Here is a 17,500-nt window from a genome sequence, read left to right on the forward strand (position 1 = left end):
ATGGTTGCTGATATCAGCTTGACATAGGGTCTTTCGACCCCTTACCCGCTTTCCATGGGAGTACTAGCTCTCATTCCTGGTGTGAGAGACTAGTTTATTTGATAAAGCGGGCATTTTTAAAAAATATTTTGTATTTTTAACAGTTTGCAAACTGGCAGGAGCAATGTTGGACCTTTCAATATCAACTATTTAAATGCTTGGAGCAGGTGAAAAGCTAAATCAATCTGTACACTTGAATTTAGCATTTTCCCCTGGCGGAAGATCGTTCTGAAATATGATTATATGGTTTAATATACAACTTAAGCTTCTAATGAGTGCTAATGCAGATTGATGCCTCCATAGTAATGTCCTGTGTACTTTTTAAGTCTTGGCTAGCATATGAACATTGGCTTTAACTACATGTGAGCTTTTGACTTTGGGATAATGTTAGAATGAGTAGATAAGGGACAGAGATCTGGACTTTTGAGCAATTATCATTATTGTGAATGCTATGTATACAAGAGGAAAAACAGGAAAAATATACAAAAAATATACAGTGTATAATACATAATATAGTAGCAGTAGCATTCATTCTCCAAACTCTATCCAGAATGAGTATTTTTTGTAAGAAGACACTAAGATGACAGCCATCTTCAGTGTATGATGCTTATATCACCTTTCTCACAGGATAGAGCAGCATTGGCTCCAAAAGAATTCTCAAAATTTCTATCAAGAGATGTTCCATTATTATCAGACCCATCAATACATCAGTTTTTTCCATGGACACCTGTAATCACATTCATTCTCATCACCCATCATCCAAGATAGTAATGCCATTGCTTATTGTATATTTAGAAGCACAGAGCCTCGGCAGATGTGTGGATCGGTACCCAGGTAAAAAAAAACATATTTTATTTATTTATTTTTATTTTTAAGTACTGTAGAGCTTATATTAAAAAAAATTAAAAACACAACATAAACAAAAAAATGAAAATTGTTATTAAATAGTTACCATAATTTTCCTTTCCTGAAGGACTCCATGGCAGCATACGTTTTGGGTTTAGCCCCGCCTCCAATCCTACCCTAAAGGACCCCACTCCCACAAATCTTTGCTCCCGTTCAGCAGCATCTGTGTTCTGTAAATAGCCTACTTAGGAACTGGGAGGGGACTCCTGTTGCCATGGAGTCCATCAGGAAAGGAAAATGACGGTAAGTATTTGATAACAATTTTCAGTTTTCCTTACAGACTCCATGGCAGCATACATTTTGGAAAATAACTAATTGTACACACCCGGGTGGGCAGATGCTGAATAAAAAAGTTTTATTAACCCCATCAACTGATAGGACTTGTAAACCAAAACAACACAATAATGGAATAGGAATGTGTTGATGGAAGACCAGGAGGCTGCCCTACAGATTACTTCAGGGGTGAGATGTCTGTAAACTGCCCAGGTGTAACGCTCCTTGCGTTTCTTATAAGGTGTGGATTTTCAGCTGCAGAAGTAGTTCCACGTCAGTAGTCATGTAGGAGATATGCTGAGATACCAATCCCAACCTCAATGACTCATCATGTATGGAAGGTCTTATTTCAGCCAGTAAATACACACAGTAATTAAGCTGGTTCCTAGTGTGACTTTATATACATGTGGTAAGACAATGATAAAGGTCTTAGGGATAGGTTTGAGTGGAAGTGGTAGGTGACAGACACTTGAGGTGAGACAGTGCAGATGGATGCAGGAAGGGTTAGCGATCATGTATGATAACAGATGACAGAGTAGCAGGTGCATACAGGAGAGATCAACCCAGTGCAGGAAATAGTAGCAGTGGCCTCAAGAGCTAGCAATCTAGTTATGCAGATGTAAAAGACAGTCCTTGCTATGCAGAGCTAAATAGTGTAAGCCTAGTACAAGTCTATAGAGATTTCCCCTGTGGGGTACTTAGCACTAATAGCGATAGCCGAAGGATCGCTCAGGAGATGCGGATGATCCAGTAGCAGGATGCAGGGATCAGCGCAGCGAGGTTCGTCAGCGAGGAGAGCTTGCAAGCATGGAAGCTTCAAGCAAGATTAGTATCCAGGTACTGGTGTTTGAACGAACACATGTGAGTGAGAACCGACGCCCTAAATAGCCATCTAGTCCGGCGCTGGGTGATGACAGCTTCAGCCTTAAAGGGAAACACACCTATATGTGTTTCTTCTGTCTAGGTAGATGGAAATCACCCGGAATAAATGTGATAGGAGGCACTGAGAGTGCCAGAACCTTACACCAGGATGTTAAAACGCTCCGAGTTGAATGCGCCGTCACCGCCTATGAAGACACCAAGCCCTTTGTTCTGTAGGCCTACTGGATGGTCTGAACGATCCACGCAGAAATGGACCTTGATGAAGCACGCAAACCTTTATTTTTTTCCCCCGAAGGAAACTAATAGATGTTCGGACTGCCTAAAGGAAACCGTGGCTTCCAAATACTGCTTGACGATATTGCCATCATCGAGTGGGTGGGCTACGGAGCTCTCACCTGTTCTGAAAGTGGGCAGGGCTATTTCCTGATTCTCGTGGGACACGGAGGTGACTTTCGATCTCGACCGCAGAAAAGGAATTAGGACCACTCTTTCTGGGAAGAAAGTCAAGAAGGGTTCTTTTGAGCCTAGATCTTGAATCTCGGAGAACCTCCTAGCTGATGTGATGGCCACCAGAAAGACTGTTTAAACAGTAAGCTCCTTAATTGTGGGTTGCTTGTTCAGATCCAGATTAAGCTGTGAGAGAAAGCTGAGAACTAGTGGCAGGTCCCATTTAGGGAACCTTGGTTTCCTCTGGGGCCTAAGTCTCACTGCTCCCTTAAAGAACAAGCATATTTTTAGCCCAAGAGACTCCAGTGAACGCTGAAATAGCCAATTCCTGTACCCGGAGTGAGCTGACCAACAAAAACAGGCCCAGGCCCGACTGCAAAAAGCTCAGGACATCTTGGACTTCAGGAGTGACACATGGATTGGCCTTAGCAGACATATGGACCAAAAACCTAGACCACATCCTCTCATAGACCCTGTTAGTTGTTTTCCTCCTGGCGTCAAGAGCGTGGGAATGACCTTCTCAGCGCAGCCTAGAGCGCGCAGCCTTCCCCTCTCAAAAACCAGACCCTCAAGTGCAGATGGGACTGGCATGGATGTAGAATAGAGCCCTGCAACAACAGGCACGGCCTGAGGGGCAGAGGAATCAGATCCTGGATTCCCGAGTCACCGCTAGAACTGGAGAACCACCGGAACTGGAGGGAAGGCATAGGCTCTAGGCTCTGTGGAATCTCTATTGGTTTGTGAGGGCATCCACCCCGAAGGCTTAGGGATCCCGCAACCTCGAGTAATACTTCCGCAACTTGTTGTTGCAGGGGGACGCAAAGAAGGCGACCTCTGGTGAGATTCCCAGGGTCAGGACCCACTCGAAGATTTCCCTGCAGAGAGGCCACTCATTGTTGTCTAGCCGGACTCAAAAGAGGAAGTCCGCCTGCACATTCTGGACTCCAGGAACATAGATAGCTGACAGGTTGGACAGGTTCTTCTGTGCCCAGGACTTAATCGGCTCTACTTCTGGCAGCAGGGAGAGACTGCGAGTTTCCCCTTGTTTCCTTATGTAGGCCACAGCCAATGTGTTGTCCAACCTGAGCATCACTGAGCATCCCATCGTTAGATGGCGGAAGGCCTGAAGTGCTCGAAGCACGGCCCGGAGTTCCAGGGCATTTGAGACTATCTCTCGAGGGGAAAAGTCCCACCTGCCCTGTACTGCTTCCAAAAGACAGTGGGCACCTCAACCTATATTGCTGGAATCCGAGGTCACAATGACCAATGAGACAGGGGCCATGGAGTGGCAGTCGAGAAGATTCTCCCGTCTGAGCCACTGGGGAAGACCCCCCTCATAGATGGGGTTAGGAAGGTTCATTGGTCCAAGACTTCTGCATTCCACTACCGGAGAAAACCCCTCTGGAAGGGCCACATTCTCCACAAAGCCCATTTCACCATGGGGGCTGTGGCGACCATGGTTTCCGATGACCTTCAGACACTGCCAGGCATGGAGATGAGAGGAGAGAGGGCGAGAAGTATCCTGTCTCAGGTCACTGGAATTTTCTCCTCGGGCAGAGTGATGGATCTGGGTAAGGAGGCTGGGTTTCTACCGTGGCACCATGTCTTGCTAACTAGATTAGACTCTTCCTTATCGCTCACTGTTGTACAAAACAGGCACACTTCTAAGCATAAGACATATTTTATTCACCTATCTTCTACAATCTAAAATACACCATAATCATGAAAGTAAGAATCAATACATGATATTGTATCATCACTCCATGATCGGGGGACTCATCATCAATCGTAGGAGGTACCCGTCAATGTTATCTGCATCACACAACGCATCTGCCGTGGCTAAAAAAAGAAAATCACGTTTTCCCGTGGGCTGTCCCTGAACTTTATGGATAGAATCCCATTAATACCATGCCTTGCGCAGTCTCATTTACCCCTAGTGATTGGCTAATTTGATTGCTGCTCATAACCGTGATGATCACATGGACTACTAGTTATAGTTAAGTTCTGTTTGTGCGTGCTTACGGTCACGCGCCTCTTGTGCAACCCAAAAAGACAGTGACATGCGCAGTTGAAAGACTCAAAGAGGTGTGGCGTGTGATCATGACTTATAAACCAATTATCAGCCACATCCCCCGTGCTGTTTTGAGTCCTTCAGGCTTGCTTTTCTGAACTGTAATAACCTTGTTAGTTTCATGGTGGACAGGAGTCATTACTATCACTGACTGAATATGGACTCTATCTAATACTATACCAGTCACTCACATGGCCATATCAGAATCGTATCACACGCCTGGAGCCAGAAGGGGACCTGCGCCCGGACCTTGAGGAAGAATGCCGGTGATGCAATTTGGAACGACCATCTCCTTTGCATGCGGTGCCTTGGGGATCAGACCTAGAAGGGCTGCAAAAAAAGAGAAAGAAGGAAAAACAAACAGGGAGCAAGGCATGATACACATCCCCCCCCCCCCCCCCCCACACACACACACACCACAGCCATACCCTGGGAAATAACCCCTCCAGATACCTGCTGCGAGAGGGCTGACCACAGGAGGGTGGTAAAGGCTAACATCTCTGGAACCTGACCTGTAGGAGCTGAGGCGAGCAACAGTCAGAGAGGAGGGGGGGAGGAGGAGCCCCCCCCCCACACACACCTAGGAAGCAAGTCACCAGCTGCCACCTTCCTAGCGCCTGGGGAAGTCGCCGATAGGCCCACGATTATTCCCACAGGACACTAGGACTGAATCACCATTTGAAACTGGCGCCTGCTGACATCATCAAGCGGCGCCACTTGCATGTGCGTCCGTGCCATTCTGCAACCACTGTGCACGTGCGACCAAGCCTCGGTTTCCAGGTGGCCGTTCATGCGCAGGAGAAACACGCGGCATTGGATTGGAATGCGGAAGTGGACCAGCCGCCGGGGACCACCAGCACCAGGGAAAGAAAAGGCATGGAAGAGGAGAAAAACAATATAAGAACACAACACAGACTGCTGCCATGGAGGTAGCTTACTGATCCTGCATATTACACCCAGGGCCAAGGAGCTCACACCGGTCTTTAGGGCAAATAAAGCCACCTGCAGCAGTTGGGCTATTTGGCCGATAGTTTAGCCTGTCTGTCAGGGACCAGACACCTTTTATTCCTTTGCCAACTCCATATTCTGCTAATAGCCAGAGCTTAACTGAGTAAAAGGGACCCATCTTCTTCGACCGCAGATTGCCTGGCCTACTTCCAAATTTCAATTCTAGTGGAAACCAAGCACCCCACAGGTGCTACCGGAGAGGACAAAAAAGGAACACGGATGCTGAACAGGAGCAAAGATTTATGGGAGTGGGGTTCTATAGAGTAGGATTGGAGGCGGGGTTAAACCCAAAATGTATGCTACCATGGAGTCTGTCAAGAAAAAATATTTATATTAGTAGTGAATAAATTGTACAGGACCTGAATTCTGATGTACTGTAAAATTCTACCTATCAGAATTCTGCTAAAAACAAGAGCTCCAAATTAAAGCTCAGTGACAAATATAACAGCTACAGTATAAAGAGTGATTTACTAAAGGAGTATTTTTTACTCTGAATCCGCGAACAGTGTTTACTTCCAACATTCATGCAATTGCAGTTAACTTTGTTTTTCCTTTACAAAATTCAGCAGCTAATTTGGCGTATTTTAAAATAAACAGCCGTTCCCTAGACCAACATAGCATTTACTCTATTAGTAAATTAGTCTTAAAGGATGAAGTCAGCTAAGACGTTTGTCTTTCAGTTATGTGTTGTAAAACTCAATACTGTGGAGTGCTACTTTCATGGTGAACGGCGCATCATCTTAGGCTGGCAGTCAACATGCTTTGCTCTATCAAAGGGGCAATTTCCCAAAATTTCTGTGCTTTGGGAGAAAAATTTTACTTTTGATGACATTTGACACAGAATTCAAGGTTATTTGGATAATAGCACATTTCCTGATTCTACTTTTGCCCTGCAGAACGTTCCTGTGTTCTCCAATGATAACATCTTCTTCTTGGTGCCAGCAAAGCAGGGTGGACAAGGGGAATATATCCATGTCGCTATGTTATCCACACAGGTAATTTAGAGCTGCAACGTCTGATTCAAAAAACATAACTATTATAATCATCCACAATAAGGAAGAAAATGTTAATATATACAGCGCAAAAGTCATAGTTATTATTTCATTTGCAAAATGCAGTTTATTGAAAAACTCTACTTACTGGCATACCTACCTATAGTTTTAAACACTGGATAGCACACAATAGCAAATAACCTCATATGCTTACTAAAATGCAATGTTTTTCGTGGTCACAACCTCACTTTATATTTTCTATAAACAAATAGGTAAAAAGCCAGTTCACACTGCAGCATTCGAATGCGCACATTCCCTTGTGATTCCTGCTTTGTCAAAGTCACATGGTCAATGACGAAATGCATAGTGGTGTTATCACACATACCTGGAAGTGGAAGAACTGGTTATAATACAGAGCTGCCGATGTGAAATCCCCTTAAGGGGGCAACATACCTGTATATGTGCTACCATTATTGTGCACCACATCTAGTGACCAGGTTCAAGTGAGTGCATATGTACAGTGCCTTGAAAAAGTATTCATACCCCTTGACATTTTCCACATTTTGTCATGTTACAACCAAAAACGTAAATGTATTTTTTTGGGATTTTCTGGGATTAACCCACACAAGGTGGTACATAATTGTAAAGTGGAAGGAAAATTATAAATGGTTTTCAAATTTATTTACAACGAAAAGTGTGGCGTGCATTCTTATTCAGCCCCCCCCCCCCCCCCCCCGAGTCAATACTTTGTAAAATCACCTTTCACTGTAATTACACCTGCAAGTCTTTTTGGGTATGTCTCTACCAGCTTTGCATATCTAGAGAGTGAAATTTTCACCCATTCTTCTTTGCAAAATAGCACAAACTCTGTCAGATTGGAGAGCGTCTGTGAACAGCAATTTTCAAGTCTTGCCACAGATTCCCAATTGGTTTTAGGTCTAGACTTTGACTGGGCTAATCTAACACTTAATATGCTTTGATCTAAAGCATTCCATTGTAGCTCTGGCTGTATGTTCAGGGTCATTTGTCCTGCTGAAAGGTGAACCTCCACCCCAGTCTCAAGTCTTTTTCAGAGTCGAGCAGGTTTTCTTTTAAGATTGCCTTGTATTTGGCTCCATCCATTTTTCCATCAACTCAGACCAGCTACCCTGTTCCTGCTAAACAAAAGCATCCCCACAACATGATGCTGCCACCAACATGTTTCATGGTGTGTTCAGGGTGATGTGCAGTGTTAGTTTTCCTCCACACATAAAGTTTTGCTTTTAAGCGAAAAAATCTGATGCTGGTCTCATCTGACCAGAGAACCTTCTTCCACATGTTTTCTGTGTCCCCCACATGGCTTCTTGCAAACTGCAAATGGGACTTCTTATGGCTTTCTTTCAACAATGGCTTTCTTCTTGCCATTCTTCCATAAAGGCCAGATTTGAGGAGTGCACAACTAATAGTTGTCTTGTGGACAGATTCTCCCACCTGAGCTGTGGATCTCTGCAGCTCCTCCACAGTGGTTTGTGAGATATATTTTTTAATAACCTAACCCTGCTTTAAACTTCTCCACAACTTTATCTCCTGTCTGGTGTGTTCCTTGGCTTTCATTATGTTGTTTGTTCACTAAGGTTCTCTAACAAACCTCTGAGGGTTTCACAGAACAGCTGTATAAATACTGAGATTAAGATTAACTTGATTTACTTAGGTGATTTCTGAAGGCGTTTGGTTCCACTATATTTTAGTTAGAGGTATCAGAGTAAAGGGGGCTGAATACAAATGCACGCCACACTTTTCATATATTTATTTGTAAGACATTTTGAAAACCATTTATCATTTTCCTTCCACTTCACAATTATTTGCTACTTTGTGTTGGTCTATCACATAAAATTACATACTTAATCACTTAAATTACATTTCTGTTTTTGGTTGTAACATGACAAAATGTGGAAAATTTCAAGGGGTATAAATACTTTTTCAAGGCATTGTATTGCTTTTAAAAAAGAGTGTTTTTAATATAAAATCAGCCAATCAGCGACATACACGTACATCCCTACTCTTCAACTGGTTATACCGGGATAATGCCTGCAGCTGCAGGCATTATCCTGGTACCATTCTTGAGAGTCGACAGTTGGCTCTCTTGTAAAAGAAATCCTAGCTGCTTACTAGCTGCTGGATTACTTTTACAAGCAATGGGAGGAGACTTTCGGCCCCCGCCACCTTCTGTGACTTTACCTGGATCTCCTGTCCCACCGACTATGACTGTGATAATAACCAGTCCTTACTTCAGAGTTTCTCCTATCTACGGGCAACAGGTGAAGTCCTTGTAGAGAAGCTATCTGAGGAAACAATCATTTGCACTAGTTCTTCAGCTGGCTAGTGTTTGGGCCCAGTCTTTAAGGTGGTGAACAGAAGTACAGTCTGAGTAAAGTCTGGATGTAGTAGTAAGGGCTGCTAGTCAACTGTCTAGTCCCTATGTGCTCAGTCTCTACTAACAGCAACAGGTCAATGACAGCAATGCCCTCTAATCAGTCTCAGCGATACAGCTGCAATGGTCCCACTGTTTAGATGTCCTCTGAATCCGCCTGGAGTGGTCCCAGTCATCAGCCCACAGGCCAAAATTGGTCTGGTCTCCCTGCAGCAAGATGTCATGTCCAGATAGTATCTTAGTCCCCGTCCTCTGTACACACAGGTCTGTTCCCTCTCTGGTCTGCAGCACCAGTACCCAGATCCCTTGCTCAGACCACAGTGGTTGGATGACATGGGACGTGGGAAGATAAATGTGCACAGCCCAGTCATCTCACTGCAGGAGAAAGTCTCTCGGTCTGCAGCCTGGGAAAATACAATTCCTTTCTCCTCTTATCACTGTCTCCTTTTGGGAAATTTAATCCATTGGTCCATATGCTTCCGCAGCGTGTCTCATCTTCTAAGCTTTAATTCCCACAGTCCAATGCAACCAGCATACAAGTCTCTTGGGCTCCTATGACTTGTCAGCTCCCCCTGGTGGGTGGAGGTTATGGCAGTCAATTCAGTGTGACAGTCTGAGGAGAGCACACAGAGAGCAACTGCAGCACAGTGTCCGAATTTTGCTCTCTCATTATAGCAAGGCACCTGGCTACACTTAAAATGGGGAGATGAGATGGACAACAGTAGTTCAGAGCACAGCAAAAGTGATCCAGATAATAAAGGGTAATCTTTTTTTTTTTTTCTTTTGCTCATAGGATTTCCCCTTGTGTTATTTTTCTCATTTACTTTAATCAAAACTACCCATCAGTGGCTGAATTAATATGCAGGTTGAAGTACAAGCCTTTTTTTTCCTGGGCAATCTTCTTTACTGCTGTGTGCTTTTCTTCGTAATCATATCTTGTTTTGACCTATTTATATTATTGCACTCCAGCTTCTGTGTCTGCAGAAAATGTTCTCTTGAAATTGACATTATTATTATTATTATTATTATGATTGCAATAATAATGTTTAACTGACTAGTATACATTTATTTCCTCTACAGCTTGGTAGTAAGGACAGTTCTGTGCATATGCTGACATCTGGTGACTGGGATGTTACAAGGATTGTGGCGTACAATGAAGACAATAAAACAGTGTGAGTTATTGCTATCCACTGTAAAGATGGGTTTTCTGGGAAAAGGAATGCTGCAAGAATCTCTGTAGGGCATTGAAGAATAAAATTACAAATGGACAACAGAACAACAGTTAAAATTATTGCTAGTTTAAAGTGTATCCAAAGCCAGTGAAGTCCTGCTTTAAGTAACTTTTTGAATAAAGAATAGAGATTTCAACCTACTAAAAAGCCATTATAATCGAAGAAATTTCAAATTTAGAAATGAAACAAAGTTGCACAAATTTGAAATGTTTTAGATTTATACATTAAACACTTTATTCCCCGATGGGTAAATTACATTAATAAAAATGGATGTAAACCTCATTCATTAAATTTGACCTGGGCACATATATCTGTTGTGTTTACCTATCTCTCGCCAAAGCCCCTAAGTCCCATGTCTTTCTGCTGCTTCGGGTCTTTCTGCTGCTCCGTTCCTCTGTTATGAGCATGATAACTTCTGACAAGTTCTCTTACACAGGGGATAAAAGCAGCTGAAAATTTATGTCAGGGTGGGTGCATAGAAAAAAATTAGCAGAGAGCTGGTCTTTTCACAGAACAGCTCTGCATGTTTCTTCCTGCCTCTGCCTTTGTGGAGGGAGGGGTGTGTGCCTTTCCTCCAATCAGCTATCACACAGTGCATGCCAAGACTCCACACCCAGTGCTGGAACAGGAGGAAAAAATTCTGACACGCTGTTCACTTTCTAAACATTGTAAAAAGCTGAAGACAGTAGATAAAAAAAACTTAAACTTATGTAAGGGTATTTGTTTAATCTCTGTGTATCAGCTGAGGCTGTTCACTTTACTGGGTACATGTGAGGGTTTACATCCACTTTAAGTCCTGTAATTTCCTTACAGTTTTCGGGGGGGGGGGGTTACACATTTTTTATACAGAGTGTTTTCAGCACATCATTACTTACAATTCTTCTCGAATTTTAGCAGATTCCTGCTTAATTGGATAAAATCTGAGCTGTGGGTGGCCCTGTTGGTACAACCTAGCTCAACAGATTTCAATTGAAAAATGGAAAGTTCTCAGCTGAACAGTGGATGAATCCTATAAAATGCAGTCATTGTATGGGTATTCAGACAGCTGTGGGCACTGTGGTTGTCTGAATATAAAAACTGTCAGGGGAGATTCCTTCATCCATGCTAATTAAGGTACAGCTGCCCATGATAGCCAATCAGCTTCTAACTTCAGCTTGTTCAATTAATTTTTGCCCAAAAAAAAGGAAGCTGTTTGGTTTCTTTGCAGAGATGCGCCGGATTTTGCACTCTCCAGTTTTAGTAAATCAACCCCTATGTGTTGACATAGGCTGACATTAGTTTCACAGCTATCTAAACATTATTTTTATCTTTTAATACAGGTCATTCATTGTTTAACCTCTATCCTTTAATTTTCATCTTTTAGTCATTACAGTCAAATAAAGATATGTCAACCATTCATTTATTTTAGCATTCATTCATTCACTTATATAATCCTTCATCACACCTAATATTCTTTTTCATGACATATCATTTACATTCATTATATTTCACCATTTCAATATACTGAATACAATTCATTATCATTATTAAAATAATTTATACCGCCTTATGCATCTCATTTGTTCATTCGCACTGTTCTATTATTTCCCTATATATTTGTCTGCATGCATTCCCTGTTTGCACACTTGTCTCACAATTCTATTAATCATCACATTCAATACTCCTTTTTATGATATTTTTTTTTCATTATCCATCACCACTTATCGTACTATATGTTCCCCTTTCTCGTTATTTATTATTCCTATCAACCATTATTAATCTCATTTATTCCCACTGTTCCATGCATCTTATTATCGTTTCTTTGTTTTATTCACATTGTTCTAAGTACTCTCCTTTTTCAGTTTGTCTCCATGGGGTTGATTTACTAAAGGCAATTAGACTGTGCACTTAGCAATGTGCGGTTACCCTCTGCAAGTACAGTTGCTCCAGAGCTTAGTAAATGAGGTAAGGCTGCACTTTGCATAGAGTACCCAATCACATGCAAGGAAAATTTAAAAAAAAAAAAGTATTTTTTCTTGCACATGATTGGATGATAGAAGTCATCAGAGCTTCTGCTCATTTGCAAAGTGCAGTCATTTTGCCTTTAGTAAATCAACCTCTATGTGTCACTGTTTGTTTTATCCCTATTCCATTCTTATTTTCAGTTACTATTACATTGTTCATTATTATTTAACCTTCTTAGCGGTATTCCCGAGCGTGGCTCGGGGTTAAATTTCAGAGCCAAAAGCGGTAACCCCGAGCCACACTCGGGGTACCGCCAGAAGCATCGCTGGATCCTGTAAAAGAGGTTTCTTACCTAGTCACCGGGATCCAGCGATGTATCTCAGCGGCATGCGGCGGCGGATCTTCCTCCCGATCGTCTCCGTGCCCCGGCTTCCGTCTCCTGCGACGTGACGTTCGCAGGGGGGTGGAACCGGCGGCAAATTCAAATGTAAAACACACCAAATACACTGATACCATTCAAAATAAAATAAATTCACATTACATTGCCCCCCAGTGCCCTTTCCTGCAGTTTTACTGTACTTTTTATGTATATATATATATATATATATATATATATATATATAGGTGTGTATATATATAAATATATATATATATTATATATATATATATATATATATATATATATATATATATATATATTATATATATATATACAGTATATATATATATATATATATATATATGTATACATACATACTTTAACTTATTTTTTTTTTATTATATTATAATTTATGATTTTGTGTCTCAAACTTCATCATACCCGAGATGTTATAAAGAAGAACGCACAGTAAAAAAAAAAAAAAAATATGTAAATAGTTGGTTTGGGCTGCTCATTCTCAAGAATTACATGCAAAATAATGGTACCGATTTCAGCACCTAAAATCCAAAAGAATCATACCGCCAGGGAGGTTAACACAGCTCTGTATGGTCATCTGTTACATTGTTGTTTACTAAAGGCAAAGGGGCAGTTTGCTTTGCAAGAAAATGTTTCTTGGGCTTAGTAAATGCAGTGAAAAAATCACTTTGCAAAGAATACCCAATTTTGTGTGCAAGAAAATAAAAAAGCAAACAAAGATATTTTTACTTGCACATTTTGGATAATAGATATCAGCAGAGCTATACTTTATTCACTAAACTAATGAAAAAAATCACTTGTAAAGTGAAAATTCCTTTTGCAAAGTGAACAGTCCTTTTGCCTTTAACAAATTGAATCTGTTGAATCCATTTCATACCAGTTTCAAAGTATGCTTCATTTTTATGTTCAGTGACAAAAGTAATATTGTTTCATTCTCTATGCAAATCACTTCTTCAAGATGTAAGCATATAACCAAGATTTGATTATGAAAAAAAAATGTGTTAGGTTCAACCATTTTGCTGCCAGAGATGCTTTAGAATTTTCTCCATATGTTTGTAGCACCCTCCTAGTTAGGTAGGTGCTAGATAAATGCATCTATGCTCCTTCTGCCTATCAGGGGAGTCTGATCTGTTAGGTTGCCTGTTCCATGTCTCCAGGTGTGATTCACTGGGTCTGAGGGAGTGTCCCCACTGCATCCAATGAGGGAGCTTGTTGGACAGTGGAGGAAACCCAGCCAGTGACACATCATGTTTTAGTGCAGTCCCAGTGGGAGGGCCTTCCTGCAATGCATCCTGGGATTGACCATAAATACTGAGGGGACATGTGACACGGCGTCTTTGGTGGGAAGCAGAGTCCCAGAAGGAGGTGGACGGCTGTCTCTCCTCCTGCAGTGTGTGAGGAAGTTGGTCTTAAGCAGTCGGCCTAGTGAGTCTCTCGAAAAAAACAGTGTCCATGAGTACCAGGAGATTTGCCTAAGGGTCTTCCCAGGAAGGGGGACCACTCCAGTGAAGTCAGGGGATAGCTCACACAGAGAGTGTTATAGTAAAAGGGGTGCCGTGTAGAGAACCCTGAAAAGTAGGACCAAAAGGGGGTGCCAGGAAGGGCCCTGAAGAGTGTTCTGCAGTACAGTACAGCTTATCTTATACAGTTCATTAACTACTTCTTCACAGCTAATGACAAGGTGAAGCAGCAGCCTGGCCGCACTCAGCAACAAATAGTCGTCCCAGCAAATTGTGCATAGTTTATACAAGTTGGAGTATCCCAATCATTCCCTTCTCCTATCCAGGTTCTCAATAAAACTACAAAAACCAAAACTCATTGTATTTATATGGCACATCTATAAGAGAGTGGGCAGTATCTGTGGCTTAGCAGAATTTCACCCTTTGGGTCAACATTGTTCATTTAGTAGCTTGCAGGACTTTTATTTTATATATTTGTATGCTATATATGTCACGGTCAGTGAAAGGGTTAAAGCTGAATTCCAGGCTGATATAAAAGACACAAATCAGTGCATCTCTAAATTTGTAATATATCCTTAAATGTGTTGAAGGTTATGTTACAATTTTCCCCCACATATGGGTACTTTACTCAAATTTCTTAAGCTGATAAATTTCATACTGTTTGCATTCTTCTTGAAAGCCTATGTGGAATATTTACCCTCGCCTCATTCGCTGACATCTGCTCGCTGTCCTGGTATCAGCCTGATCTCTCATGGTTCAGAAATGATCTACCCTACTTGATTTTACAGTGTTCATTCAATAGAGGACTTAGATTATAAACACATGTTTTTATTTCTCCATTTAGACGGCATGTATATATATATATATATATATATATATTTCATTTATAGTCAAAAACCTGAAAACATTCAGCGTGAAAAATGTTCAGGTAGAGGGAAAATCACTGTATCGGTATCTTTTGCTTGAGTTTTCTTTCCATTTGCATCCATTTAAAGAGTAACTCCACTTTTGTTGATAATAAAGACTCCCCTCTAGGTGATCTATGTACATTACAAGGATTTTAACAAACTTTGTTCCTCTGTGCCTCTGTGCTGGGTGGGTCAAATTGGAGTGGTTTCATAATTATCTATCAGCTGTGGCAGCTGCAGGGCTCTAATGAGGAAAGCTGCTGGGCCTGCATCCCTTTAGACGTGTTCCTATTGGGAGTATCTCACCAAAAAATTACATTTGTGTTGCAGGGGATGCCAGAAATCTAACTTGTATCTCAGGCAGACTCCTGGGAAAATTGGGGAGCCAATCACACAAGCAGGAAATTATGTTTCTGGGGGGTGGTCAGTACACATTCTCCAGGTAGCCATATTGCATCGCATTTTCAGAAAATGACAACAGCTGCAGATTGAAAAGGAAAGGTCATTTTTATTAACATTCAATCACAATATGATTTGTGTCGCAATTGTATACGCTATATTGTTTTTTCTTTATTTGCTATTTTTTTCCCCATGAATGTGGAGTTACCCTTTAAGGCACATGTCTGTAATGTTTGTTTTATATTTTTATTACATTCTAACTCTTACTTTTTGTATATTTCCAGTTATTTCCTAAGCACTGAAGACATGCCCAGGAGAAGACACTTGTATAGGTATGAAGCCATAGTGTTCTTCAAATATTGAAGAGTTTTATCAACCATAGGCTCGCTATAAACTTATAGATATTTTTTTTAGTTCAGCCTGTTCGCTCAATGAAAACCTCTAGCAGATACTTGCATTCATGCTATACACCACAGATGGACGAATCTCCTGCTGTAATTATTGTATTTTGGCAGCCACCCCACCAGCAGTCAACAATTTTTTGCCCGGCTCCTTCAATTTCTCAAACAAGGGATGTCGGTTAGGAGGCACTGGTTTCCTGAACAAATAGGAAGTTACTTGTAGGAGGGAAGATTGCATACAAGTGAAGTCACTTCGCTTTTCCACTGCATTGAACCGAACGGTTCGGCTCGCTTTTGTGCTTTTCCACTGCTGGTACCGCATGATATGGTGTAGGAACGGTTCGGTACGGTACGGCGGCGCTTTTCCACTGCATGGAACCGAACGGTACGGCTCTCAAAATCAGTACCTACTCGATTGTGGTTCCAACAGGTACCATACCCGGTACCATAGAATCCTTGTTATCCCACCCACTTAACTTTAGTACTACTTTAGTGGAAAAGCAAACCATACCGTACCGTACCGAACCGTTCCAACACCGTACCATGCGGTACCAGCAGGGCCAAGCAGGGCCAAGTAGAGCCAAGCCGGTACTTGCAGTGGAAAAGTGCCATTATTTCCAGTACATAGAAGTGCTAGAGGGGGGAACAACAGGTCCAGTTCTTCAATGTCCCTCCCACCATGTAGATTAGTACTCCAGTACACATACCTCTGTCCCCAGCATTTATGTCCCCAGTGAGATATGCACTCCTGCAACCCCACAGCTTACTGCACATTATTCATGCCACAAGCTGGATCTTTACTCCAGTGCACATTTGCTAATGTCCATGCCACCATTAAGATCTGCATTCCAGCATGCACAGCTCTCTCTTCGATATCTGTGAGTCACTCACCAGTGAGATCTGCATAACTGTACACCAGGTTCACTCCACAGTATCCATGTTATTGGTCAGATCTGCATTCAAACACGCTCAACTCACATCTTGGGAGCCAAAGTGCCAGTGCATTTTGTCCTCCCATTTATCATCAACTGTACTAATGAGAAATTTCATACACATGTTTGTACAAACATTTAATTGAAAATCTACTAGTGCTTTACCAGCTTTACTCCCCGATATCAACACCACCAGCTATATTTGTACTTCAAAAGTAAAACACACTCCTCAGTATCCACACCAATTCGGCACAGACCCATCACTCCCTAGGTCGTGTCATCCATTACCTGCCCAACAGTGCACATGGCAAGGGCAAGGACAGGGGGGAGCTGCCATGGGCACAGCGGAGCAAAGGGGCAGAGAATTAACACAGGGCAGAATAACCCATTTTATGGCATGCATTAAAAGTGGGGGGGGGGCACAGTTCCGCATCCTTGCCCTGGGTGCTAGATGAACCTGTCCCGGGACTCTTCCCCCGGTGTCCACGTCTTCCGTGGGATCAGCACTTCTGGACACACAAGCGCAAGTCTAATATGGCTTGTCCCAGTCCAGTAACTGCCACATTTGCTTGGCAGCTTAGCCTGTTACAGGAAATCATAAAATAACACATTTACTGGCAGAATCAGCATTTTTTAAAACAATGTCACAGGTGTGACTCGGAAAAGTAAAAATGACTGTGGTAAGAGTTTGCAAATTGCATTATACAGTATATAGAATGTTCCATTTTGCCCTTAATTCCCTTTAAATTGTTCACAAAAAGCATAAAATTGTTCATAAAAA

The 17,500-nt window shown here is 42.0% G+C and overlaps 1 protein-coding gene across 2 annotated transcripts in view; it reads left to right on the plus strand.

Moving 5' to 3' along the window:
• Positions 1–17,500, plus strand: part of LOC309546288 (inactive dipeptidyl peptidase 10-like) — a 334,481-nt gene that overhangs the window by 224,434 nt on the left and 92,547 nt on the right. For both annotated transcript variants that reach the window (XM_082245881.1, XM_082245882.1), the window contains exons 12-15: positions 835–873; positions 6,523–6,621; positions 10,109–10,200; positions 15,671–15,718. In XM_082245881.1, coding sequence (XP_082102007.1) covers positions 835–873; positions 6,523–6,621; positions 10,109–10,200; positions 15,671–15,718 — 278 coding nt within the window. The remainder of the gene's footprint in view (positions 1–834; positions 874–6,522; positions 6,622–10,108; positions 10,201–15,670; positions 15,719–17,500) is intronic.

This window comes from Pelophylax lessonae (assembly GCF_965119305.1).
Source record: "Pelophylax lessonae genome assembly, chromosome: 2".
NCBI classification, from domain to species: Eukaryota; Metazoa; Chordata; class Amphibia; order Anura; family Ranidae; genus Pelophylax; species Pelophylax lessonae.